The sequence below is a fragment of the Melospiza georgiana genome, chromosome 33 (assembly GCF_028018845.1).
Source record: "Melospiza georgiana isolate bMelGeo1 chromosome 33, bMelGeo1.pri, whole genome shotgun sequence".
NCBI lineage: Eukaryota > Metazoa > Chordata > Aves > Passeriformes > Passerellidae > Melospiza > Melospiza georgiana.
The window spans coordinates 2,576,731-2,603,729 of NC_080462.1; the positions used below are offsets into that span (position 1 = coordinate 2,576,731).

Below are 26,999 nucleotides of genomic sequence, written 5' to 3' on the forward strand. Positions count from 1 at the left end.
TTTGGGTCGAGAAATCTGTCCCAAACACTGGGGGAGACTCTGGAGCTGTTTGTGAACAGTTGTTTTTAAAATGTAAAAAGGTGAATAGTAATAAAATGGTTATAAAAACAGTGATACAATTAGAGTGATAATAATTTGGACAATTTGAATTAGGACAATATGAGACAAGAAATACAAAGAGGGTTTAGACTTTCTTCTTTCTTCTGACTTCATCCCAGTCTGTTAGTTGAAAATGATCAAAAGATAATTCAAAATTTTAAAAACAATTATCCCAACACAAAAGATGAAAGGGTTGGCATTTTCAGGGGCGAAATAATTCCCTGTCCGTGCTGTATTTATGAAAGCAGCTGTCACATTCCAGCCTCCCCCTCCTTTGCGTGCGTGGCTGCGGCTGTGCGGGAGAACCGCGACACAAAGCAGCCCCGCTCAGTGCTGGGAGCGACAGCCGCGCTTTATGGCACCTTTTACGACAGTCATGCTTTACAGCACCTTTAATGACAGTCTCGCTTTACGGCACCTTTTTACGACAGTGCTGCTTTACGGCACCTTTTACGACAGTCGCGCTTCACGACGCCTTTTATGACAGTCGCGCTTTACGGCACCTTTTACGACAGTGCTGCTTTACGGCACCTTTTACGACAGTCGCGCTTTACGGCACCTTTTACGACAGTCGCGCTTTACTGCACCTTTTACGACAGTCGTGCTTTACGGCCCCTTTTACGACAGTCGCGCTTTACGGCCCCTTTTACGACAGTCGCGCTTTACGACACCTTTTACGACAGTCACGCTTTACGGCACCTTTTACGACAGTCGCGCTTTACGACACCTTTTACGACAGTGCTGCTTTACGACACCTTTTACGACAGTCGCGATTTACGGCACCTTTTACGACAGTGCTGCTTTGCGGCACCTTTCACGACAGTCGTGCTTTACGGCACCTTTTACGACAGTCGCGCTTCACGACACCTTTTACGACAGTGCTGCTTTACGACACCTTTTACGACAGTGCTGCTTTACTACACCTTTTACGACAGTCGCACTTTACGGCACCTTTTACGACAGTCGCACTTTACGGCACCTTTTACGACAGTGCTGTTTTACGGCACCTTTTACGACAGTCGTGCTTTACGGCATCTTTTACGACAGTCGTGCTTTACTGCGCCTTTTACGACAGTTGCACTTTACGGTACCTTTTATGACAGTCGTGCTTTACAGCACCTTTTACGACAGTCGCGCTTTACGGCACCTTTTACGACAGTCGCGCTTTACGGCCGGTTTTACGACAGTCGTGCTTTACGGCACCTTTTACGACAGTCGCGTTTTACGTCATTTCCCTTTCTGGAACTTTTCCAGCACTTTCCAGCGCTTTATGCTTTTTATTTTGCTTTTTAATTTATTTTTAATAAATGTAATTTTTTACCATTTTAAGTTATCTTTTATTTCATTAACCTTGGCCACGCCCATCGACCACGCCCACTTTGGACACGCCCAGTCTGAGCCCCGCCCAACCTCTCCGCCAAGCCCAACCCCCTCATGTCACCTCTCTCCCCTCCCCTCCATCCCTCTGTCCCGTGTCCCCTTCGCACTGTCACTCCAGCATTGTCCCCCAATTGTCCCCTCCCCATTGTCACCCCCCCCACTGTCCCCTCCCCTGTCCCTTCCGTCCCCTTTCCCCATTGTCACCCCCATCATTGTCCCCTCCCTGGTCCTTCTGTCCCCTCCCCTGTCCCCTTCCGGGGCCTCCCCGCTCCCTCTGTGTCCCAGATTCCCCCTGTCCTGGGGGGGGTTGGCAGTGCCACCATCTCGGGGGGGGGGTAGAAGGCAGTGTCACCATGGGGGTGTTGGCAGTGTCACCGGGGGGGGATGGCAGTGTCACCATCCTGGGGCTGGCAGTGCCACCAAGGGGAAGGTGGCAGTGCCACCGGGGGGGGTTGGCACTGTCACCATCACAGAGGGGCGTGTTGGCAGTGCCACCATCGTGGGGGGGGGAAATAGCAGTGTCACCATCGGGGGGGCAGGGTGCTGGCAGTGTCACCAGGGGGAGTTGGCAGTGCCACCATGGGGGTTGGCAGTACCACCATGGGGTTGGCACTGTCACCATCCCAGGGCTGTCACCACCCCCCTCATGTCACAAATTGGGTCCATTCAATACAAAACAGGAAAGTTTTTATTGCTGCTTTTCTTAAAAACACTTAAAAACGCTCATGGGGCGGGGGCAGGACCCCTCCCCAAATTCTCCTGCCCCTCCCCACCCCCAGGACCCCCCCAGCTCCCCCTCCCCAAATCATCCTGGAGCAGCCACTCAGTTCCACCCTTTATTTACAGTTCTGGAGGAAAATGGGGCTGGGGCTTCCCCCCTTTGTCCACTTGGGGGGACCCCCACCCACATAGGGGGGTCCTGGGGTGGGGGGCAGAGACCCCTCCCCATATAGTGAAAAGGGGGTGAGGGAATGACGGGGACCCCAAGCTTGGGGATTTGCTGGCACTGGTTTGGGGGGTCCTGGGGGGTTCCCCATGGAAAGGGGGGTCCTGGGGGGGGTCCCTGTGGTGGGGAGGGGTCCCACCCAGGGAGGGGTCCCACCCCTCAGTCACTGTCAGACCCCACAGCAGAGGAACCTTTCCTTTTCCTCTTGGCCGGTTTGGGTTTGGTGTCCTCCTCCTCCTGCAGGGACATGGTGGGGGGGGGAGGTCACACGGGATTTGGGGACCCCTTGAGGGTCTCAGGGGGTCTCGGGGAGGGCGGGGGTCTCACCGAGGCGCTGCTGGAGCCGGACTCCTCCTCGTTGTTTTGGGGCTGTGCCGCGTTTTTGCGGCTGCGGGGGCTGGCCAGGGCCGTGGCCTTGCGGCGGCTCTTGGGGGGTTTGCTGGAGGAATCCTCGTATTCCTCAGCCAGGGAGAAGAGATCCGAGAACCTGGGGGGGCACCAGAGGGGCTCAGGGGGGGGTCTGTGGTCTTTAGGAGGGGAGGGAAATGTGTGGGGAGGGGTCTCACTTCATTTTGTGAGCTTCGTCGCAGCTGGCCTGGACGTGCTGGAGCGCCTGCAGGATCGGGGTCTGGCTGAAAACTGGGGGGGGAAATGGGGAGGGTCAGGGCAGGGAGGGACCCCAGACCCAAATGGAACAGCTCAGGGTGTGGGGAGGGACCCACAGTTGTGCTTGGTGTTGGTGAGGTTGAGCCTGAGGTTGTCCAGGTGCTCCAGGATCTGCTCCAGGGTGAGCTGGGCCAGTTTGCTGCTGGAGCTGCGGAGGCTGCGGGAGAGGAGGGCAGAAAATGGCGTGAGAAATTAAATAATGGGGTGGGAAACTAAAAAATGGGGGTGAGAAACTAAAAACGGGGAGGAGACGCCAAAAAAATGGGGTGAGAAATTACAAATGGGGAGGAGAGGCCAAAAATGGGGAGGAGACCCCCAGGGACAGATTCCAGACCTCTGGCACTTTTGAGGCAGGGGAGAAAACCTGAAATTCCTTAGGGTGGGAATTCTGTGGGAACGGGGTACAGGTGATAAAACCCCCAACTCCTCAGGGAGCGAATTCCCACTTCCAGGACCCCCAGAACACCCAGACCTCTGGCATTTCTGGGGCAGGGGAGAAAAAAACCCCTGAATCCTCAGGGTGGGAATGTGATAAAGGTGATAAAAACCACCCCAACTCTTTAGGGAGAGAATTCTATGGGAATGGGGTAGAGAGGAGAAAAAACACCCCAATTCCTTAGGGAGGGAATGGGGTACAGGTGAGATAAACCACCCCAGTTCTTTAGGGAGGGAATTCCTAGGGCCAGAACCCCCAGACCTCTGTCTTTTTTGGGGCAGGGAAGAAAAACCAATTCTTTAGGGTGGGAATTCTGTGGGAATGGGGTACAGGGGACAACACCCCCCTCGATTCTTCAGGAAGGGACTCCCAGTCCCAGGACCCCCAGACCTCTGCCGTTTGCAGGGGACAAACAGCACCCCGATTCTTTGGGAAGGGCATTTCCAGGGTCAGAACTGCCAGACCTCTGCCGTTTGCGGGGCAGGGGACAAACAGCACCCCGATTCTTTGGGAAGGGCATTTCCAGGGTCAGAACTGCCAGACCTCTGCCGTTTGCAGGGGACAAACAGCACCCCGATTCTTTGGGAAGGGAATTTCCAGGGTCAGAACTGCCAGACCTCTGCCGTTTGCGGGGCAGGGGACAAACAGCACCCCGATTCTTTGGGAAGGGAATTTCCAGGGTCAGAACTGCCAGACCTCTGCCGTTTGCAGGGGACAAACAGCACCCCGATTCTTTGGGAAGGGAATTTCCAGGGTCAGAATTGCCAGACCTCTGCCGTTTGCAGGGCAGGGGACAAACAGCACCCCGATTCTTTGGGAAGGGAATTTCCAGGGTCAGAATTGCCACACCTCTGCCGTTTGCGGGGCAGGCTGTTGTTTTTGATCAGCAGGGCCTTGATGTGCTCGCCCAGGAGGTCGTCGTGCCGCAGCCCCCAGTGCCGCAGGATGCTGGTGGTGAACTGGTCCTCGGGGTGGCACGGCCGGCTCAGCACCATCTTCACCATCTCCTCACTGGGCCTGCACAAACGGGGTGGGGAAGGCTGGGGGACACACCTGGAGCACCAGGAGAACCCCCAGAGTCCCAGGAGACACCCCAGACCCGCGGGAGACACCCCCCCCCAGGTTCCCCAAATCCCTTTAGTGCCCCCCAAATCCCCTCAGTGTCCCCAAATCCCCTTGGTGTCCCCTGAAACTTCTAAATGTCCCCAAATCCCCTCAGTGTTCCCCCTTTAGTGTCCCCAAATCCCCTCAGTGTCCCCTGGAACCTCTCAGTGTCCCCCAAATCCCCTCAATGTCCCCCTTGGTGTCCCCCAATCCCCTCAGTGCCCTCCCAAATCCTCTCAGTGTCCCTTGGAACCCCTCAGTGTCCCCAAATCCTCTCAGTGTCCCCAAATCCCTTTAGTGCCCCCTGTGGCCCCTTGATGTCCCCAAATCCCCTCAGCGTCTGCCCCTTGGTGTCCCCAAATCCCTTCAGTGTTCCCCAAATCCTCTCACTGCCCCCCCCCCCGATCCCCTCAGTGTCCCCTGGAACCTCTCATTGTCCCCAGATCCCCTCAGTGCCCCCTGGAACCTCTCATTGTCCCCAGATCCTCTCAGTGTCCCCCCCAGATCCCCTCATTGTCCCCAGATGCCCTCAGTGTCCCCCCCAGACTCACTTTTCCCTGCGCAGCTGCAGCAGGAGGCAGGACAGGGCCTCGGGGTGCTCTGAAAGGGGAAGGAGGGTGGCAATGTCCCCCATGGGAATGTCCCCAGCAATGTCCCCAAAAATACATCCCCAGGAATGTCCCCAAAAAATGTCCCCAGGAATGTCCCCAAAATGTGTCCCCAGAAATGTCCCCCCATGGGAATGACCTCTGGGAATGTCCCTGGGAATGACCCATGGGAATGTCCCCAAAAAATGTCCCCAAGGTGTCCCCAGCTCACCCTTGTACTTGAGGTGCTGCAGGATGGGGATGATGGTCTCCAGGGGGATGCTGTGGGACAGCAATGTCCCCAGGGAATGTCCCCCCATGGCAATGTCCCCCCAGAATGTGTCCCCAGCTGTCCCCAAGCTGTCCCCAGCTCACCCTTGTACTTGAGGTGCTGCAGGATGGGGATGATGGTCTCCAGGGGGATGTTGTGGGCCAGGAACAGCTGCCAGGTGCAGTACTGCTCAAAGGTCTCCCAGTCCAGGCTCTGAACTGCGCACGGGACAGACGGACAGGGGGACAGGGGGGACAACGGGACAGAGGGACAGAGGGACAGCAGGGACAGGGGGGATGGAGGGGACAGAGGGACAGGGATGGATAACAGGGAGAATGGGGACAATGGGACAATGGGGAAAACAGGGACAATAAACCCCAATAAAATGGAGTTAACAGGAATAATGGGGATGGATAATGGGGACAATGGGAAAATGGGGACAATGGGATAATGGGGATGGATAACAGGGACAATGGGATAATGGGGACAGTGGGACAATGGGGATAATGGGGATGGAAAACAGGGACAATGGCACAATGGGGTTAACAGGGATCTGCGCCAGCCCCTTCCCCAGCTCTGGGGACCCCCAAACCTGCCCGGGGTCCCCCCACCCCTCCAGGCCCTGGCAATGGGGACAGAGCCCTGTCCCAGGAAGGGGCTGTGGGGGCAGGGCTAACGAGGCTCCCTAATTAATTAACAGGCTTATCCCCAAAGCTGGATTTGCCCTGGGAACACCGAGGGACCCCACAGAGTGGCTGTGGAGCCCATTTTGGGATTTTGCCCTGCCTGGCACCCCTGGGGGCACAGGGATCAATCGCAGATCTGCCCGGGGCAGTGACCCTGTAATGCCAGCTGGGAATGCAGCCCCGGGCAGGGATGTCCCTCTGGAAAGGGCCAGGCCTGGATTTGGGGCAGGGCTTGGGGGCTGCCCAGGACCTGTTCATTCCTATTTCCATCCTCATTCCCATTCCCTTTCTCATTCCCACTCCAATTCCCATTCCCCATTCCCACTCCTATTCCCTCTCCCATTCCCAATCCCATTTCTGTTCCCATTCCCATCCCAATCCCATTCCCATTCCCAATACCAATCCCATTCCCTTTCCCAATCCCACTCCCATTTCCCAATCCCCATTCCCATTTCCTCTCCCTCTCCCATTCCCAATCCCATTCCCCATTCCCAATCTCAATTTCATTCCCTCTCCCATTTCCCACTCCAATTCCCAATCCCACTCCCTTTCGCATTCCCATTTCCTCTCCCATTCCCAATCCCATTCCCATTCCCATCCCATTCCCATTTCCCCTCCCATTTCCCATTCCCACTCCCACTCCAATTCCCAATCCCTGTTGCTCCCAATCCCATTCCCATTCCCATCCCACTCACTGAGGATGTTCAGCACGGAATCCTTGCGGAACATGACGAGGTTTCCCATCATCACGTGGCACACGAGCTCCTGGAGCTGGGGTGGGACAGGGAATGGGATCAGGGGGTTTGAGGACCCTCCCCAAATGGGATCCAATGGGAACAGAGCCAGCACCACCCCTGGGGTGGGACAGGGAATGGGGTCAGGGGCTTTGAGGACCCTCCCCAAATGGGATCCATTGGGAACAGGGCCAGCACCACCCCTGGGGTGGGACAGGGAATGGGGTCAGGGGGTGACATTCCAGAGGTGCCCCCGGGAATTTTTGGGTTCTCCCAGCAAATTCCAGGCCAGGCAGAACCACAAGGGGCCCATTAGGGGTAATTAGGGGTAATTAGCGCTGATTGCCCAGGAAATGGCTCTGCAGGAGATCCCTTGGGATAGACCTTTGGACCAGGGGATTTAGGGGCTCCTTACACCAAGGATTGAGGGCATGGATGGCTCATTTTGGGGTTAAATTCCCCAGGATTGGGGCCATGGATGGCTCATTTTGGGGTTAAATTCCCCAGGACTGGGGCCATGGATGGCTCATTTTGGGGTTAAATTCCCCAGGATTGGGGCCATGGATGGCTCATTTTGGGGTTAAATTCCCCAGAAAAGGGAAGGAAGGATCCCCCTCACCTGGAAGGAGTCGATGACAGCCACGATCATGTTCAGCAGCTCCCCGCTCCTCAGGGTCTCATCTGGAAACTGGGAATGAACAAAATCAAGCTGGGAATGAAAAAATCCAAACTGGGAATGCACAAAAACAAACTGGGAATGCACAAAACCCAAACTGGGAATGAAAAAACCCAAACTGGGAATGCACAAAATCCCAAATCCCGGCAGGGAGAGCCGTCCCAAAATCCCAAAAGTTTCCCTCGGGGGGCAGCCGTGAGCCAGGGCTCTGGAATTCCCGGAATTCCCGGTTTTTTTTCCCTTTTCCTGGCTCTGCTCCCGCAGGAAACACAAAATCAATCAGGGCAGGAGCCAAAGGGGGGAACGGCGGCGCCAGGGAGAGGGACGGGATGTGGAATGGATCCTGGATTTGGGATCAGTGTGGAAAACAGTGGGATCCTGCCCTGGGATGGATCCTGGATTTGGGATCAGCACAGGGAACAATGGGATCCTGCCCTGGGATGGATCCTGGATTTGGGATCAGCACAGGAAACAATGGGATCCTGCTCTGGGATGGATCCTGGATTTGGGATCAGTGTGGAAAACAGCCTGAGCCTGCCCTGGGATGGATCCTGGATTTGGGATCGGCACAGGAACAGTGGGATCCTGGATTTGGGATCAGCACAGGAACAGTGAGATCCTGGATTTGGGATCAGCACAGGAACAGTGGGATCCTGGATTTGGGATCAGCACAGGGAACAAAGGGATCCTGCTCTGGGATGGATCCTGGATTTGGGATCAGTGTGGAAAACAGTGGGATCCTGCCATGGGATGGATCCTGGATTTGGGATCGGCACAGGAACAATGGGATCCTGCCCTGAGATTTGGGATCAGCACAGGAACAGTGGGATCCTGGATTTGGGATCAGCACAGGAACAGTGGGATCCTGCTCTGGGATGGATCCCAAGGAAGGGCAGGGATCCAGCTGCACATTCCAGGGCTGCGGGTTCCTGCATTTAGAGAGAATTTTAGGGACTCTCTGGATTTGGAGAGAATTTTTGGGATTCTCTGCTGCAGAACACCTGGGATGGGACCCGGGGCACACCTGGGATTTTGGGCACAACAGGAACAGGACTCGGGGAACAGCAGGAATGGGATTTTGGGCACACCAGGAACGGGATTTTGGGGATCCCTGGCACTCAGGGCACCCCTGGGATGGCACTCGGGGCACACCCGGGCAGGTGAGGGCTCACCTCGGTGTAGATGGAGGGCGTGAGGAAGCAGAGCAGGCGCACGTCGTCCTCCTGGCACGCCTTCATGTCCATCATGAGGCACGTGTGCAGCTCGCCCAGCTGCGTGGCCTGGGCAAAGGACTCGTAGAGCGCCATCCTGCCCAGCGCCGCCTTGCTGGGGACAGAGAGCACCTGGCACACCTGGGCACACCTGGCACACACCTGACACAGCTCACACACTCACAGAGCGCCATCCTGCCCAGCGCCGCCTTGCTGGGGACAGAGAGCACCTGGCACACCTGGGCACACCTGGCACACATCTGGTACTGCTGGCACACAGGTGACACAACTGACACACACCTGACGTAGCTGGGACACACATGGCACACCTGGCACACACCTGGCACAGCTGGCACACCCCTGGCCCGTGCCATCACCAGGGACAGGCACAGGCAGGGGAGGGGCACAGGTAAGAGGGCGTGGCCCAGATGAAGGGGAGGAGTCACAGGAGAGGGGGCAGAGCCAGCGCAGGGCGTGGCCCATCTGAGGGGGAGGAGTCAGAGCAAGGCGTGGCCCATTGGAGGGGGAGGAGTCAGAGCAGGGCGTGGCCCATCTGAGGGGGAGGAGTCAGAGCAGGGCGTGGCCCATCTGAGGGGGAGGAGTCAGAGCAGGGCGTGGCCCATCTGAGGGGGAGGAGTCAGACAGGGCGTGGCCCAGCTGAGGGGGCGGAGCCAGCGCAGGGCGTGGCCTCACCTGGCCCTCAGGTAGTAGAGCAGGTGATATCCGATCTTGGGCTGCTTCTGGTAGAGCTCCGAGAGCAGGTCCAGCAGCAGCGAGAAGCCGCTGTTGTCCTCCTGCATCTGGCACAGGTTCCTTGGGGACAGCGGGAATGTCACCGGGATAACGGGGACCAAAAACCCCCAAAAAACCCCTAAAAAACCCCAAAATCCCCAGCTTTCCCACCAGGAATGGGATGGGAGGCCGGGAATTGCTGAGGGTTTGAAAGGGACCTACCGGAATATCAGGTACAGGGGCTTCCCCACGGACTCCTCCAGGGACCTGGGGACAGACAGACGGACACTCTGAGCTCCCGGGAATGACAGAGGAACAGCCCTGGGGAACAGCCCAGGATTCCCCAGGAAATGGGACAGGAACAGTCCTGGATCTCCTTTGGTTTTCCAAGAAACAGGAACAGCCCTGGATCTCACTCAGTTTTCCCAGGAATGTCACAGGAGCAGTCCTGGATCCCTCCAGGATTTCCCAGGAATGGGAACAACCCTGAATTCCTCTGGATTTTCCAGGAAACGGGAGAGGAACAGCCCTGAATTCCTCTGGGTTTTCCCAGGAAATGGGACAGGAACAGCCCTGGGGAACAGCCCTGGGTCCCTCTGGATTTTCCAGGAAATGGGAGAGGAACAGCCCTGAATTCCTCTGGGTTTTCCCAGGAAATGGCACAGGAACAGCCCTGGATCCCTCTGGGTTTTCCTGGGAATGGGAACAGCCCTGGACCCCATTGGGAGCACAGGAACAGCCCTGGATCCCTCTGAGTTTCCCCAGGAATGACAAAGGAACAGCCCTGGATCCCATTGGGAGCCCAGGAACAGCCCTGGATCCCTCTCGGAGTTTTCCCAGCCCTTACTCCTCTGTGATCTCCTCCGGCAGCACCTCCCCACGGAAATGGGCCTTGAAGAGCTCCTGCAGGCACGAGGCGAGCACCGAGAGCTGCTCCGAGTCAAAATCCTCCTGGCAGGGAGGGAGGGAGGTCAGGGATGGACCCTGGCACGGGGAAAGGGCACAGGGACTGATCCTGGCACAGGGGAATGGATCCTGGCACAGGGGAATGGATCCTGGCACGGGGAGGGGGCACAGGAATGGATCCCAGGCTGCTCTGGAGGGGTTCCAGCACCAGGGATCCCAAATCACTGCCAGGGATGGATCGCCCACGATGAATCCCAAATCCCAGCTGTGATGGATCCCAGATCCTGCCAGGGATGGATCCCAAAACCCACCCATGACAGATCCCAGATCCCACCCCAAAATGGATCCCAGATCCCAGCGTGGCTCCGTTACCTCCAGGACCTGATCCACGATCTCCTGCATGACCTCGCACTGCGCCTCCGTGTCACTGCAGGGACAGCAACAAAGCCCTTACTGGGAGCACTGGGAACACTGGGGGCACTGGGAGTACTGGGGATCCAGAAATGAGAACGGGAATAGGAATGGGAATGGGATGGGAAGCGGATTGGGAATGGGATAGGAATGGGAATGGAATGGGAATGGAATTGGGAGTGGGATGGGAATAGGACTGGGATGGAGATTGGGATGGGATAGGAATGGGAATAGGATTGGGATGGAGATTGGGATGGGATGGAAATGGGATTGGGATGGGAATGGGAATGGAAATGGGATGGGAGTGGGGATGGAAATGGGATGGGAGTGGGGATGGGAATGGGAATGGGATTGGGGATGGGAATGGGAATAGGATTGGGATGGAGATTGGGATGGGATAGGAATGGGAATGGGATTAGGGATGGGATTGGGGATGGGATTGGGGATGGAATGGGAATGGAGTTGGGAGTGGGATGGGAATAGGATTGGGATGGAGATTGGGATGGGATGGGATGGGATGGGAATGGGAATGGAAATGGGATGGGTGTGGGGATGGGAATGGGATTGGAAATGGGACTGGGAATTGGAGTGGGAGAGTGAATGGGATTGGGATGGGAATAGGAATGAGATTGGGAATGGAATGGAAATACGATGGGAATGGAGTGGGTTTGGGAATGGAAATATGGGATTGGGATTGGGACTGGATGGGATTGACCCCACCTGCCCTTCTGCAGCTGCAGCACTTTGTCCCTCAGGGACTCGTCCAGCTGCTCCAGGAATGGGGTGATGTCCACGGGCTCCTCCACGATGGATTCCTTGATGGGGTGGAACCGGAACTCCCTCTTCTTGCCTGAAACCAGGGATTCCCTGGGATTCCAGCAGGAATTCCCTGGGATTCCAGCAGGAATTCCCTGGGATCCTCCTCCTCCCCAGCAATCCCTGTCCTGGATCCTCCTCCCCTGGAGCCGGGGCTGGGAATGTCCGGGACTGTGATCCCTGCTCAGTCCCATTCCCAAATCTGACCCTCCAACATTCCCAAAATCCAAAATTGGAGATTTTGGGAATCTCCAAGGGGGCAAAATCTGGTATAGGGATTCCCAAATCTGACGCTCCAACGTTCCCCAGGTGTCTCCAAGGACACAAAATTTGGGAATGGGGTTCTGAGGTTCCCAGGCCCCATCCTGTGCCCCAAACCCCCTGGAACAGTGGGAATTCCACAGGGATCTGGACCAGCGAGGCTGGGAATGGCTCCAGAGGGAATTTGGGTGGAAAAACGCTCTGAGCTCCTGGGAACAGCCCAGGGAAGGGAACAAATGTTGTGGGCACGGATCCAGAACCATGGATGTGGGAATGTGCCCCTGGGATTTGGGAATCAGCTCCTGGAGGAGGAAATCTGGGATCTCCAATGGGATCAGCTCCTGATTTTTGGAATAATTTGGGAATCACCTTCTGGGATTTGGGAATCAGCTCCTGCAGAGCCTCCCAGCAGAGGAAATCTGGGATCTCCAGTGGCATCTGCTCCCGATTTTTTGGGAATCAGCTCCTGCAGGGGAAATCTGGGATCTCCCAGCGGGATCAGCTCCTGATTTTTGGGAATCAGCTGCTGGGATTTGGGAATCTGGGATTTCCCAGTGGGATCAGCTGCTGGGATTTGGGAATCTGGGATTTCTCAGTGGGATCAGCTGCTGGGATTTGGGAATCAACTCCTGCAGGAGAAATCTGGGATCTCCAGTACGATCTGCTCCTGACTTTTGGAATAATTTGGGAATCGGCTCCCGATTTTTGGAAATCACCATCTGGGATTTGGGGATCAGGTCCTGATTTTTGGGAATCAGCTCCTGCAGAGGGAACCTGGGATCTCCACCGGGATCACCTCCTGGTTTTTGGGTTTTTAGGGAATTCTGGAGCCTGTGTGTGCCCTGTGTGTGTGTCCCTGGGCAGCCCCAGGGCCTCCCTCACCCCCTTTGCTGCTCAGCTCCTCCTCATCGTCACTGAAGGCGGCCTCGGCGTTGTCATAGCAACCGTCATCCTTCTCCAGGTGATTCTCCATCTCCATGGCAACGGGCTCCTCGATTTTCACTGTACCAAAAAACCCCAATTCAATCCCTAAAAATCCCAATTTAATTCCCCAAAAATCCCATTTTAATCCCCCCAAAAATCCCGATTCAATCCCCCCAAAAATCCCGATTTAATTCCCTAATTTAATCCCCAAAATGCAAATTTAATTCCACAATTTAACCCCCAATTTAATCCCTAAAAATCCCAATTTAATCCCCCAAAATCCCAATTTTATTAACTCCCCAAAAATCCCAATTTAACTGCCCAAGAATCCCAATTTAACTCCCCAAAAATCCCAATTTAATTCATCCCCTAAAATCCCGATTTAACTCCCAAAAAATCCCAATTTAACTCCCCAATTTAATCCCCCAAAATCCCAATTTAACTCCCCAAAATCCCCATTTAATCCCCCAAAATTCCCATTTAATTCCCCCAAATCCCAATTTAATTCCCCAATTTAATCCCCAATTTAATCCCCAAAACCCCAATTTAATCCCCCAAAATTCCAATTTAATTCCCAAATTTAATCCCCAAAATCCCAATTAAACTCCCAAATTCCCAATTTAATTCCCGAAATCCCAATTTAACCCCCAAAATTCCCAATTTCATCCCCAACCTTCCATGGGGGGCGAGGGGGAGCTGCAGAATTCTGGAAATTTCTCCCTCAGCATCGCCCGGAGCTCCTTGTCCAGTTTGGGGTTGTCAAAGAGCGGGGCCAGGTGCCTGGGAGGGGAAAAATTGGGAAAATTTCACCAAAATTTGGGAAAATTCCATTGAAATTTGGGAAAATTCCCCCTAAATTTGGGAAAGTTCCACCTGAATTTGGGAAAATTCCACCTAAATTTGGGATCAGCCAGAGCTGGGATGGGGCCTGATCCCACCGGGAATGGAATTCCTGGAAAATCCCAATTTTTCTCTTTTCCCTCATGGTCATTGGGATCCCCTCAATGGGAAATGGGGAAATTTTCCTGGAAAATCCCAATTTTCTCTTTTCCCCTCATCCCTTTTCCCTCATGGTTTTTGGGATCCCCCTCAACTGTGCCACCAGAAAATGGGAATGGGAAAAGAGGCTGGAATTCCTAAAAAAAATCCCAAATTCCTCTTTTCCCTCATCCCTTTTCCCTCATGATCTTTGGGATCCCCTCACCAGAAAATGGGATGGGAAAAGAGGCTGGAATTCCTAAAAAATCCCAAATTCCTCTTTTCCCTCATGGTTTTTGGGATCTCTTCACCTGAACATGGCAATGGGAAAAGGGGATGGAAAATTGGGCTGAAAAATCCCAAATTTTCTCTTCCCCATCCCTTTTCCCCCATGGATCAGCCCCACTCCAACCCTTCTGATCCCAAATTTTAACCCCAGAGCTCCAGCAGAGGCCCAGGGCAGTTGGGAGCAGCTGGAAATTGAGGGAAATTCAGGGAAATTTGGGCAATCTGGGAATTTCTTACGCCAGGACTCGCTTCTCCACGATGTGCGTGAGGGAGTTGAAGACGCCCTGGCGGACGTGCGCCTCCAGAGGGGGGTAAAAGTTGGGAATGATCTGGGAAAAACAGGGAGGGAGAGAGGAAATGTTAGAGAAAAATTATTGGGGATTTTTTGGGGATTTTTTTGTGATTTTTTTGGGAATTTTTTGGGTTTTTTTGGGGATTTTTATGGGGATTTTTTTTTTTAATGGGGATTTTTTGGGGGGAGGATTATTTTTCTTTTAATTTTTTAGGGTTTTTTTGGGGGGGAGGATTTTTTTAGGGGGATTTTTTGGGGGGATATTTATTTTTAGGGATTTTTGGCGGGGGGGATTTTTTTGGCGATTTTTTTAGGGATTTTTTGGTTTTTTTGGAGGAGGGATTTTTTGGGGGGAATTTTTTTGAGGGATTTTTTACGGATTTTTTGGGGGGATTATTTTTTTTGGGGGGGGGATTTTTAAAAATTTTTTGGGGGGGGTTTGTTGATGGGATTTTTCTGAGAGATTTTTGGGGTTTTTTGGGGGGGATTTTTTGGGAGATTTTTTTTTTTTATTTTTGGTGGGGATTTTTTTTTTTGTAATTTTTTGGGAATTTTTTTAAACAGATTTTTTGGGGGATTTCTGGAGAAGAAGGATTCCTCACCCTGCACATGAAGTCCAGCAACGTGGCCGTGATGGCCGGGTGGGGTTTCATGGAGTGGTGCATGACCAGGATGGCAGGTTCTGGGGGAGACAATGGGGTGAGACCCCAAAAAACCTCAAATCCCTGCTCCTGGACCCCAAAAACCCCAAATCCCTGCTCCTGGACCCCAAAACCCCAGGAACATCCCATGGATCCTATGCCAGAAACTTCTCTTGGATCCCATCCCAGGAACTGCCCAGAATCCCATCCCAAGGTGGATCCCCATGGATTTCACCCCAGGAACATCCCATGGATCCCATCCCAAGGCAGATCCCTGTGGATCTCACCCCAGGAACATCTCGTGGATCTCATCCCCATGGATCCAACCCCAGGAACATCTCATGAATCCCATTCCAAGGTGGATCCAACCCCAGGAACATCCCATGGATCTCATCCCCATGGATCCATCCTCAGGATCCAACCCCAAGAACACCTCATGGATCCATCCTCAGGAACATCTCATGGATCCCATCCCAAGGCAGATCCTCCATGGATTCCACCCCAGGAACTGCCAGGATCCCAGCCCAAGGTGGATCTCCATGGATCCCACCCCAGGAACATCTCATGGATCTCATCCCAGTATCCCATCCCAAGGTGGATCCCCATGGGTGCCATCCAAGGAACATGTCATGGATTCCATCCCAAGCTGGATGCCCTGGATCCCACCCCGGCAGGCCCCACGCACCGATGTTCATGATGCTGTCCTTCTCGGGGTTGAAGAAGAGCCAGTCATAGAACAGAGCCAGCTTGGCGTTGGAGGCGGCGACGTTGGACTGCGCGAGACCAAAAACCCCAAATATCCCATCAACACCATGCTGAGATCCCACCAGGATCCCTCCAAGAACCCCCTGAGACCCCACCATGAACCCCCTGAGATCCCTCTAAAAACCCCTTGAGATTCCACCAAGAAGCCCCTGAGATCCCTCCAAGATTCCTTCAAGATTCCTTGAGATCCCACCAAGAACCCCTCGAGATCCCACCAAGATCCCTTTTTGAGATGCTCCTGCTCCTGTTTTTGGGATGTTCCCATTCCCAGGCCTCCCTGTACCCCATTTTTGGGTTCTCCCAGCCCATTTTTGGGGTTTTTCCCACCCTGTACCAAATTTTTTGGTTCTCCCAGCCCATTTTTGGGGTTTTTCCCACCCTGTACCCCATTTTTTGGTTCTCCCACCCCATTTTGGGGTTCTCACTGTGCATGTGGTGAGCAGCCAGCCGATGATGGCCCTGTAGCCCATTTTGGGGTTTCTCCCCAAAACCCTAACCCCATACATCATTTTTGGGTTCTCCCAGCCCATTTTGGGGCTTTTCCCACCCTGTTTTTGGGGTTCTATCCGTGCAGGTGGTGAGCAGCCAGCCGATGATGGCCCTGTACCCCATTTTGGGGTTTCTCCCCAAAACCCTAACCCCATACATCATTTTTGGGTTCTCCCAGCCCATTTTGGGGCTTTTCCCACCCTGTTTTTGGGGTTCTATCCGTGCAGGTGGTGAGCAGCCAGCCCATGATGGCCCTGTACCCCATTCTGGGGTTTCTCCCACCCTGTACCCCATTTTGGGGTTCTCCCAGCCCATTTTTGGGGTTCTCCCAGCCCCCTGCACCCCGTTTTTGGGGCTCTCACCGTGCAGGTGGTGAGCAGCCAGCCGATGATGGCCCAGCGGGGCAGGATGTCCGAGCTCAGCACCTCGTTGGACGGGTGCACCACGCCGCAGATGTAGCGGATCAGGTCGCAGCGCAGGGACTGGCTGTCAGGGGTGGACAGGTACTGCCGCTGGAACCAGTCCTGGTAGCGCTTCTGCTGCCCAAAGCGCACCTGGGGACATGGGGACACTGCTGGGGACAGGTATGGGACATGGGGACACTGCTGGGGACACACCTGGGGACATGGGGACACTGCTGGGGACAGCCACAAGGACATGGGGACATGGCTGGGGGCAGGTACTGCCGCTGGAACCAGTCCTGGTAGCGCTTCTGCTGCCCAAAGCGCACCTGGGGACAGGGACAGGGACATGGGGACACAGCTGGGGATAGGTATGGGACATGGGGACATGGATGGGGACATGGGGACAGCCACAGGGACATGGAGACATGGACAGTGATGGGACATGGGACATGGCTGGGGACACAGCTGGGGACAGGTATGGGACATGGGGACACACCTGGGGACATGGGGACAGCCACAGGGACATGGAGACATGGACAGGGATGGGACATGGGACATGGCTGGGGACAGGTACTGCTGCTGGAACCAGTCCTGGTAACCCTTCTGCTGCCCAAACAGCACCTGGGGACATGGGGACATACCTGGGGACACACCTGGGGACATGGGACAGGTATGGGACATGGGGACACACCTGGGGACAGGGGACACGGCTGGAAATGGGGACACAGGACAGGACTGGCAGTGGGGACAAGCAGGACCCTGAGCTAGGGGGGGATTTAGGAGGGAACCCATCAGGAATTTGGGAACCTAGAGGGAATTTGGGACAGAACCCATCAGGAATTTGGGAATCCAGGTGGAATTTGGGGACCTAGAGGGAATTCAGGACAGAACCCAGGGGGAATTTGGGAACCCAGGGGGAATTTGGGACAGAACCCAGGGGGAATTTGGGACAGAACACACCAGGAATTTGGGAATCCAGGGGGAGTTTAGAAGGGAACCCATCAGGAATTAGGGCATGAATCCATGAGGAATTTGGGAGGGAATCCAGGACAGAATCCATCAGGAATTTGGAAACCCATGAGGAATTTGAGATCCAGGTGGAATTTGGGAATCCATCAGGAATTTGGGAACCGAGGGGGAATTTGGGAAGGAATCCATCAGGAATTTGGGAAACCATCAGGAATGTAGGATGGAACCCATCAGGAATTTGGGATCCAGGGGGAATGTGGAAGGGAACCCAGGTGGAATTTGGGATCCAGGGGGTTTTTACCCTGGAGGTCATGAAGAGCAGCTTGGTCTCCATGTCGGGTGTGAGGCGACACGCCAGGAACTTGCGGGAGGTCCTGGACTGCAGCAGCTGCAGCACACCTGGGGCACGGGGACAGAAAAGACACTTTTGTCACCCTGTCAATAAAAAATGCTTTGGAAAATCCCTGGAAAAGCCCAGAACTGAGGAATCCATGGAAAAGAGGGGATGCTCAGGCTGTACCTGTGAACTGGGGGCTGAGCACCTGCGGGTTGTGCAGGATGTCCTTCCAGAGCTGCTCAAACTCGGGGATCCGAGCCACGTTCTGCAGCAGCCGCACCAGGTCCCGGCCGATCATGAAACAGTCCATGAACTGGGGGAAAAGGGGGAATTCCGTGGAGATAATTCATGGAAACACCATGGAATAATGCAGGAAAACACCACAGAAAAATACAGGAAAATCACATTAAACGATCCTTGAAAATCCCATGGAATAGTCCATGAAAATACCGTTAAATAGTCCATGAAAATACCATTAAATAGTCCATGAAAATACCATTAAATAATCCAGGAAAATGCGATTAAATAATCCAGGAAAATGCCATTAAATAATCCAGGAAAATGCCATTAAATAATCCAGGAAAATGCCATGAAACAATCCATTAACTGGGAAAAAAGGGGGAAATTCAATGAAATAATTCATGGAAACGCCATGAAACAATCCAGGAAAATTCCATGGAACAATTCATGAACTGGGGGGAAAAGGGGGATTCAGTGGAATAACTCATGGAAATGCCATAGAATAATCCATGGGAATGCCATGGAATAACGCAGGAAAATCCCATTAAACAATCCATGAACATCCCATGAAAGAATCCACGGAAATCCCATTAAACAGCCCATGAAAATCCCATGGAACAATCCATGGAAATCCCATGGAACAATCCATAGATCCAGGAAATCGATCCAACCCCAATCCCAATCCCATATAATCCCAACCTCACCCTTTCTCTCAGCAGGCACACGCAGAACTCCAATCCCAATCCCATCCCAACCCCAACCCCAATCCCATATAATCCCAACCTCACCCTTTCTCTCAGCAGGCACACGCAGAACTCCAATCCCAATCCCAACTCAACCCCAATCCCAATCCCATATAATCCCAACCTCACCCTTTCTCTCAGCAGGCACACGCAGAACTCCACCTCCTTCTGGCGCAGCGCCTGCAGCGCGGCCGTGCCGTGGTGATCCACGATCAGCCTCAGGTACGTGTACACGGCCATGGCCACCAGCAGGCTGCTCTTCAGCACCCACTCCCTGCAAAAAACCCAAATCAGCCCCAAACCCGCCCCAAATCAGCCCCAAAAGGGGAGGGGGTTACAGGGGATCCTGGGGGATTCGGGCACGGGGAGGGAACAGCGGGAATGGGGCGAGGGGGAAAGGGGGAATGGGGTTGGTGTCATCTGGAACCATTGTCCAGGCTGCCCAAAAACGTAATTAAATAATAAATAAATAAATGTATTAACTGAGGAATGTGTTAATTGATAAAAATATTAAATGATATCTTTGTGGGATTGGGGTGTGGGAAGGGAACAGCGGGAATGGTGCAAACGGCAAAGGGGGCACGGGGTTGGTGTCACCTGGAACCATCAGCCAGGGCATCAACAAAGGTGATTGAATAGTTAATTAATTAATTAATTAATTAAGGAATGTGTTAATTAATAAAGATAATGAATAATAAAGGTATTAAATTATATCTCTGTGGATTGGGGTGTGGGGAGGGAACAGCGGGAATGGGGCAAGGGGCAAAGGGGGGACGGGGTTGGTGTCACAGGAACCATCACCCAGGCTATCCAAAAAGGCCAGTAAATAATTAATAAATAAATTAATTTATTCATTAATAAATGTATTAATTGGGGAATGTGTTAATGTCGTGGGTTGACAGCCACATTATAACAAATTATAAAGATATAAACTGATATCTTTGTGGGAAGGGAGCACCAGCAGCAATGGTGGGACTGGGTTGGTGTCACCTGGAAACACCAGCCAGGGCATCATTAATTATGTTAATTAATAATTGGGAAATGTATTAATTAATAAAGATAACAAATAATAAATATATTAAATTATACAGATATTAATTGATAAATATACTGGTGATGAACATGGAATTGACAAACACTGGAAAATCCAGCCCAGCCCTGGGGTGTCCCAGGTGGCTCCTGCTGCCTCTGAATCCCAGGAAAAACAAAACAGTCCCAGGAAAAAAAAAAAAACCAACAGAAAAAAGAAATCCCAGATAAAACAATCCCAGGAAAAAACAACCCCAGGCCAAAAGCAGCTGGATAGAAGCTGGGACTCAGGGAATTCCCTGCTGCTCCAGCCTGGGCAATCCTGAATCCAGGAATTCCCTGCCTCCAGGACAATGGGATGCAGTTCCCAGCTGCCCAAACACAGGAAATTTTGGGGGCAATCAACTCCAGGCTGCTGCTCCCAAAGGAAAAGCTCAGGAAATTGGGGAAGGGAACATTGCCGGGATGCTGGGCCAGAGCCACGGCTGGTCCTCAGCCCTGGGGGTGTTTGGGGGATTTAGGGGTGTCCAGGGGATTTAGGGACTTTTTGGGAAGGTGGGAAGGGCACTGGGGTTACCTCTGCTCTGTCAGGATTTCCAGAACGTTCTCTGCCAGCCAGATGTTCTTGGCAGTGACGTCCCCACCTGGGAAAACAGCAGGGAAAAAAATAACTGGGGTGGAGGAGGAGAGGGGATCTGGGAGCTGGGATGTGGAACAGAGGGATTTGGGATGGAACAGGGGGATTTGGGAGCTGAGATGTGGAACAGGGATTTGGGAGCTGGGATGTGGAACAGTGGGATTTGGGAGCTGGGATTTGGGATGGAACAGGGGGATTTGGGAGCTGAGATGTGGAACAGAGGGATTTGGGAGCTGGGATTTGGGAGCTGGGATGTGGAACAGAGGGATTTGGGAGCTAAAATTGAGTAGTGGGATTTGGAAGCTGGGGGATTTGGGAACTGGGAAGGAGCAGGGGGATTTGGGAACTGGGATTTGGGAACTGGGAAGGAGCAGGGGGATTTGGGAGCTGGGATATGGAACGGGGGATTTGGGAGCTGCCTGCTCCCATCCCTGTGATGCCAGGGAGGTTCCCCATGGAGAGCAGGGAGAACCTGGGAAAACCATGGGAAAAAGCAGGAAAAAATCAGGAAAAAAACCAGGGAAAAGCAGGGAGAAGCAGCAGATCCAGACAATGGGTGGCAGTGAAGGGCAGGCAGTGAGAGCCAGAGGGGCCCTGCAGGGCAGGAGGGACCCAGGGGACACTGGGGCCTTTCCAGGCCTGCATTTTCCAGGGATTCCTTTCCAAGGCTCCTTTTTTAGTGCTTTTCCCATTTCTCCCTCCCGGCATTCATTTCCCAGGGACACAATCCCCGTTCGGCCCCGGGAACACGGAAGAGGCTCCGGAAAGGCGGGAGCGGGGCGGGGATCCCGGGAATCCCCAGGGATGGATGGATGGATGATGGATGGATGGAGGAACCTCCTCCTCCTCCTCCTCCTCCTCCCATTCCCTGCTTGTCCCGGGAGCTGCCGGCCAGGAATGATCCCAAGAAATCCCAGCTCAAAACCTGAGGATTCCCAGCAATTCCTGACTCATATCCCAAGAATTCCCAGCAATTCCCAGCTCAGATCCTGAGGATTCCCAGCCCAGATCCTGGGGATTCCCAGCTCAGATCCTGAGGGATTTCCCAGCTCAGATCCTGAGGATTCTCAGCTCAGATCCTGAGGGATTTCCCAGCTCAGATCCTGGGGATTCTCAGCTCAGATCCTGGAGATTCTCAGCTCAGATCCTGGGGATTCTCAGCTCAGATCCTGGGGATTCTCAGCTCAGATCCTGAGGGATTTCCCAGCTCAGATCCTGAGGATTCTCAGCTCAGATCCTGAGGGATTTCCCAGCTCAGATCCTGGGGATTCCCAGCTCAGATCCTGAGGGATTTCCCAGCTCAGATCTGGGGCATTCCCAGCTCAGATCCTGAGGGATTTCCCAGCTCAGATCTGGGGCATTCCCAGTTCAAATCCTAAAGGGATTTCTGGCTCAGATCCCGATCTGATTCCTGGTTCAGATCCTGGGGCATTCCCTGCTCAGATCCTGAGAATTCCCAGCTCAAATCCTCAGGATTTCCCAGCTCAAATCCTCAGGATTCCCAGTTCAGATCCTGGAGATTCCTGGCTCAAATCCTGAGGATTCCCAGCAATTCCCAGCTCAGATCCTGAGGATTCCCAGTTCAGATCCTGGAGATTCCTGGCTCGAATCCTGAGGGATTCCCACCATTCCCAGCACTCCCAGCCCACATTCCCACCATTCCCAGTATTCCCAGTTCACATCCCAAGGATTCCCAGCCATTCCCAGCTCACCTGCAATCTGTTTCATGAAGGTCATGCACACCCCATCGGCTCCCAGCACGCCGCTCTTCACCAGCTCCCGCAGCAGCCACAGCAGCTGGGCAGGGAAATGGGGGGCTCAGGGACCCCCAGGGACCCCCAAGACCCCAATCCCACCCCTCAGGGAGGTCCCCAAGCCCTCCCTGCTCCCCTGCAAGTGGGACAGAAAAGTCCAGGTGGGACACAAGATTCCAGGAGACTGAAGGTGGGACAGGAGATGCCAGGTGGGACAAGAGGGACAGGAGATGCTGGGTGGGACACGACATCCCAGCTGGGACAGGAGATTTTGGGTGGGACAGAAAAGTCCAGGTGGGACAGGAGATGCAAGTAGGGACAGGAAATTCCGGGTGGGACACAACGTTCCAGGTGGGACAGGAGAGTCCAGGAGATGCTGGGTGGGACAGGTGGGACAGGAGGTGCCAGGTGGGACACGAAATTCTGTGTGGGAGACAGAAGATTTCAGGTGGAAGAGGAGATGCTGGGTGGGACAAAAGGTTCCAGGTAGAACATGAGGTTTTGGGTGGGACAGGAGGAACAGGAGGCTCCAGGTGGGGCAGAAAAATTCAGATGGGCCAGGAGATTCCAGGTGGGACAGGAGATTTTGAGTAGGACAAAAGATTCCAGGTGGGACAGAAGAGTCCAGGTAGGACAGGAGATTTTGGGTGGGACAGGAGATTTTGGGTGGAACAGGAGATTCCGGGTGGGACCCACAGCCCCAGGTGTGGCAGGAGAATTCCAGGTGAAGACCCCTGACCTGTGTCCTGCAGGTGTCCTGCAGCTTCAGGTACTTCTCCATCAGGATGTGGTTGATCTTGTTGAGGACGATGTTCATCCCATCCCTGCTGACCAGGGCCAGGTCCCGGTAACACTGAGGGGAAAAAATGGGAAAAAAATTGGAAAATTTATGGAAAATTCAGGGATGTTTTTGGGAAAAAAACCGGCCCAGGAATGGATGGAAAATCCAAGGATTTTTGGGGAAAATCCAGGAAATTCCATGGAAAACTCATCGTGAATTCCCTGAATTCCGCAATTTCTGCCATGTTTAATTAACACGACAGTGATTAATGAGGCTGCTAATGATGGCAGGGACAGCTGGGAGGAGGAAGAGGAGGAGGAAGAGCAGCTGGAGCCAGCTGGGCACACTGAGGGGGGGCTGGGGCAGATTTTGGGGCATTTTGGGCAGATTTTGGGGCATTTTGGGCAGATTTTGGGGTCCCTGGTGCAGATTTGGGTCCTGGAAGGGTCCCAGCCCAAACCCAAGCAATTCCTGGGGTTAGGAAGGAGCCTCACTCCCTGTTTTTTACCCCACAGAGATTCTGGAATATTCCAGGGAATTCCAGCCAGGAAAATTCTTAAATTTCCCCCAAATAATTCCCAAAAATTCCCAGATTTTCCCAGTTTCCCCCTCACCTTCTGGGCCTGGGCTGGCTCTGTCAGGACCAGGGTGAAGAGCCCCAGGCAAATCTCCTCGTGCTGGGGGGTCCCTTTGCAGATCTGGGGGGGGAAAATTCCCAAAAATATTCCAAAAAATTCCACGTGAATTCCCAAATCCCAATTCTCAAATCCCAGTTCCTGATTTCCTGTTCCCAAATCCCAGTGTCCAGCAGGGAATTCCCAATTCCAGAATGGAATCCCCAATTCCCATGAAGAAATTTCAATTTTCCTTATTTCTCCCATTTCCCAGCAGAAATTCCCATTTTTCCATGACAAATCCCCATTTTTTCCATGATAAAATTCCCATTTTCCAGGATAAATTCCCAGGACAAATCCCCATTTCCCATGATAAAATTCCCATTTTTCCATGACAAATCCCCATTTTTTCCATGATAAAATCCCCATTTTCCAGGATAAATTCCCATGACAAATCCCCATTTCCCATGATAAAATTCCCATTTTTCCATGACAAATCCCCATTTTTTCCATCAATAAATTCCCAAATTTCCCTGAAGAATCCCCATTTTTCCATGACAAATCCCCATTTTTTCCCTGACAAAATTCCCAATTTTCCCTGACAATCCCCATTTCCCATCACAATCCCCATTTCCCACGACAAACCCCCGTTTCCCCATGAATAAATTCCCACTTCCCGTGACAAATTCCCGTTTTTCCAGTACAAAATTCCCATTTTTTCCCCGATAAATCCCCAGTCCCAGACTCACGTGGGCGTTGAGGGCGTCGTTGGCCTCGCGCTCCGAGAGCCCGCTGGTCAGGGAGGAGACGACGCCAACACAGCGCTCCAGGCGCTGGAAATGGGGCAAAAATGGGGAAAAAACGGTGAAAATGAGGAGAAAATGAGTGAAATTGGGGGAAATGGGGGAAAACGGGAAAAAACTGGAGGAAAAACGGAGGAAAAATGAAGAAAAACGGGGGCAAAATGGAGGAAAAATGGGGGAAAACCAGAGGGGACCTGAGGGGAAAATGGGGGGAAAACCAGAGGGAAACTTGAGGGGAAAATGGGGGGGAAAATGGGGAAAAATGGTGAAAGTGAGGAGAAAATGAGTGAAATTGGGGGAAATGAGGGAAAACGGGAAAAAACTGGAGGAAAAACGGAGGAAAAATGAGGAAAAACGGGGGCAAAATGAAGGAAAAATGGGGGAAAACTAGAGGTGATCTGAGGGGAAAATGGGGGGAAAACCAGAGGGAAACTGAGGGGAAAATGGGGGGAAACTGAGGAAAAACTGGGGGGGAAAACGGGGAAAAATGGTGAAAATGAGGAGAAAATGAGTGAAATTGGGGGAAATGGGGGAAAAACGGGAAAAAAACTGGAGGAAAAACGGAGGAAAAATGAAGAAAAACAGGGAAATGGAGGGAAAACGGAGGGGGGAAATGGGGAAAAATGAGAGGGGATAATGGAGAAAAATGGGGGGAAATGGGGGGAAAACAGAGGAAAAATGGGGGAAAATGGGAGAAAAAATGAGAAAAACAGGGACAAATGGGGGGAAATGGAAAAAAATGGAAGAAAACATGGGGGGAAATGGGGGGTGAATGGGAAAGAAATGGGGAAAAAAACGGGAAAAAAATGGGGGAAAGATGGGAGAAAATGGGGGGGAAATGAGAGAGGGAAATGGGGAAAAGCAGAGGAAAAACAGGAGGGAAAACATGGAAAAAAAATGGGGGGAAAACAGAGGGAAAAGGGGGGAAATGGGAGTAAAAAGGAGGGGAAAGGGGGAAAATTTGATAAAAATAGGGAGGAAACAGGAGAAAATTGGAAAAAAAACTGGGGGGAGAAACCGGGGGGAAATTGGGAGGAAAATGGGGGAAAATTGAGGAAAACCGAGGAAAAAATGGGGGAAAAGTGGAGGAAAATGCGGGGGAGCATTTGGGGGAAATTTTGGGGATTTTGAGCAATTTTGGGGGAATTTTTGGGGGAATTTTGAGACATGCAGGAGCATCCGCAGATCCCGGGAACCTTTCCCGCGCCCCCAGCCCGGTGCCGGTACCCCCGTTATTCCCGGTGTATCCCCGGTATATCCCCCATTATCCCCAGTATATCCCCCATTATCCCCGGTATTCCCTCACCTCCTCCAGCTCATCCTTGGAGTCCAGCAGCGAGCTCACCAGCAGCTTCCCGGCCGCCGCCGCCCCCGCCTTGCCCTTGGCGAGCTCCATGGCCCGGGACGGGCGGCGGGAGGCGGCGGCCGCGGACGGGCCCCGGTGAGGGAACGGGAGCGGAGCGGCCCCGGGGGCACCGCGCGGTTCCGGCGCGGTTGCGGCGCTGCCGTGCGGGGCTCGGAGCCGCTGAGCGGAGCCCGGGCCGGGCCGGTCCCGTTTGGGCCGGGCCCGGTGAGGCGGCGGCAGCCGGAAGTTACCGGAGAGCGACGGAGGAGCTGGGCCGGAAGCGGAAGCGCGGCGCGGGAGGAAGTCCCGCCCTCACCGCCTCCGCCAGCCAATGGGAGGGGAGGGATGGGTGTGAGTGACAGCGCGCAGGGCGGGGATTGAGGGGCGGGGCTTAGTGGAGGTTTGACCAATGTGGAGGAGGGGGCGGGGCTTGTGCGGGAGCAGGCTCCGCCCACCCGCGGGGAAAGCGCGGGAAAATCCCGGGAGAACCGGGGACACCGGAATGAACGGGAATGCCCGGGAAACCCCTGGGGAAGCCCGAAATCACCGGGAACCCCCGGGAAACGCACCGGGAGCCCACCGGGAGCCCCAAAATCAACGGAAACCTTCCAGAACCGCCCCTCCGGATCCCCTCGGGAACCCCGAAATCACCGGGAAACCCCTGGGAAACGCACCGGGAACCCCCAAATCACCGGGAACACACCGGGACCCCCAAAACCTCCCGGGAACCGCGAACCCACCAGAAATCCCCCCGAGATCCCCAAGAACCCCCCCAGGAACCCCAAAACCTCCCACGAACCCCCCGGGAACCCCCAGAAACCTCCGGGAACCCCAAATTCACCGGGACACCCCCCCCGGACTCCCCCCACCTCCCGCAGCCCCCTCGGGGACCCCCCCCAAGGAGACCCCCGGGTGCTTCCACAGCAGCTTTATTGCAAACGGGACCCCCGGTTTTGGGGGGACACCCCCGGTTTGGGGACACCCCCAGTTTGGGGGGACACCCCCGGTGCCCCCTCAGGGTGTGCAGGGATTTTGGGGTGCCCC

The 26,999-nt window shown here is 53.8% G+C and overlaps 1 protein-coding gene across 1 annotated transcript; it reads right to left on the bottom strand.

Moving 5' to 3' along the window:
• Nucleotides 1–2,260: 2,260 nt before the first annotated feature.
• INTS3 (integrator complex subunit 3) lies at nucleotides 2,261–26,051 on the bottom strand. Its single transcript, XM_058042985.1, has 30 exons — nucleotides 25,917–26,051; nucleotides 24,557–24,640; nucleotides 23,808–23,891; nucleotides 23,152–23,265; nucleotides 22,371–22,455; nucleotides 20,599–20,665; nucleotides 19,122–19,266; nucleotides 18,193–18,322; nucleotides 17,974–18,071; nucleotides 16,662–16,853; nucleotides 15,731–15,818; nucleotides 15,007–15,086; nucleotides 14,350–14,441; nucleotides 13,520–13,626; nucleotides 12,805–12,924; nucleotides 11,566–11,695; nucleotides 10,807–10,861; nucleotides 10,376–10,479; nucleotides 9,751–9,795; nucleotides 9,490–9,609; nucleotides 8,758–8,911; nucleotides 7,529–7,597; nucleotides 6,871–6,946; nucleotides 5,594–5,707; nucleotides 5,183–5,231; nucleotides 4,377–4,544; nucleotides 3,148–3,248; nucleotides 2,992–3,064; nucleotides 2,753–2,912; nucleotides 2,261–2,662 (listed from the first exon to the last, which is right to left on the bottom strand). Exons 1-30 carry the CDS (start codon nucleotides 26,004–26,006, stop codon nucleotides 2,585–2,587), a joined length of 3,072 nt encoding a protein of 1,023 aa, XP_057898968.1. The 5' UTR covers nucleotides 26,007–26,051; the 3' UTR covers nucleotides 2,261–2,584.
• Nucleotides 26,052–26,999: the final 948 nt, after the last annotated feature.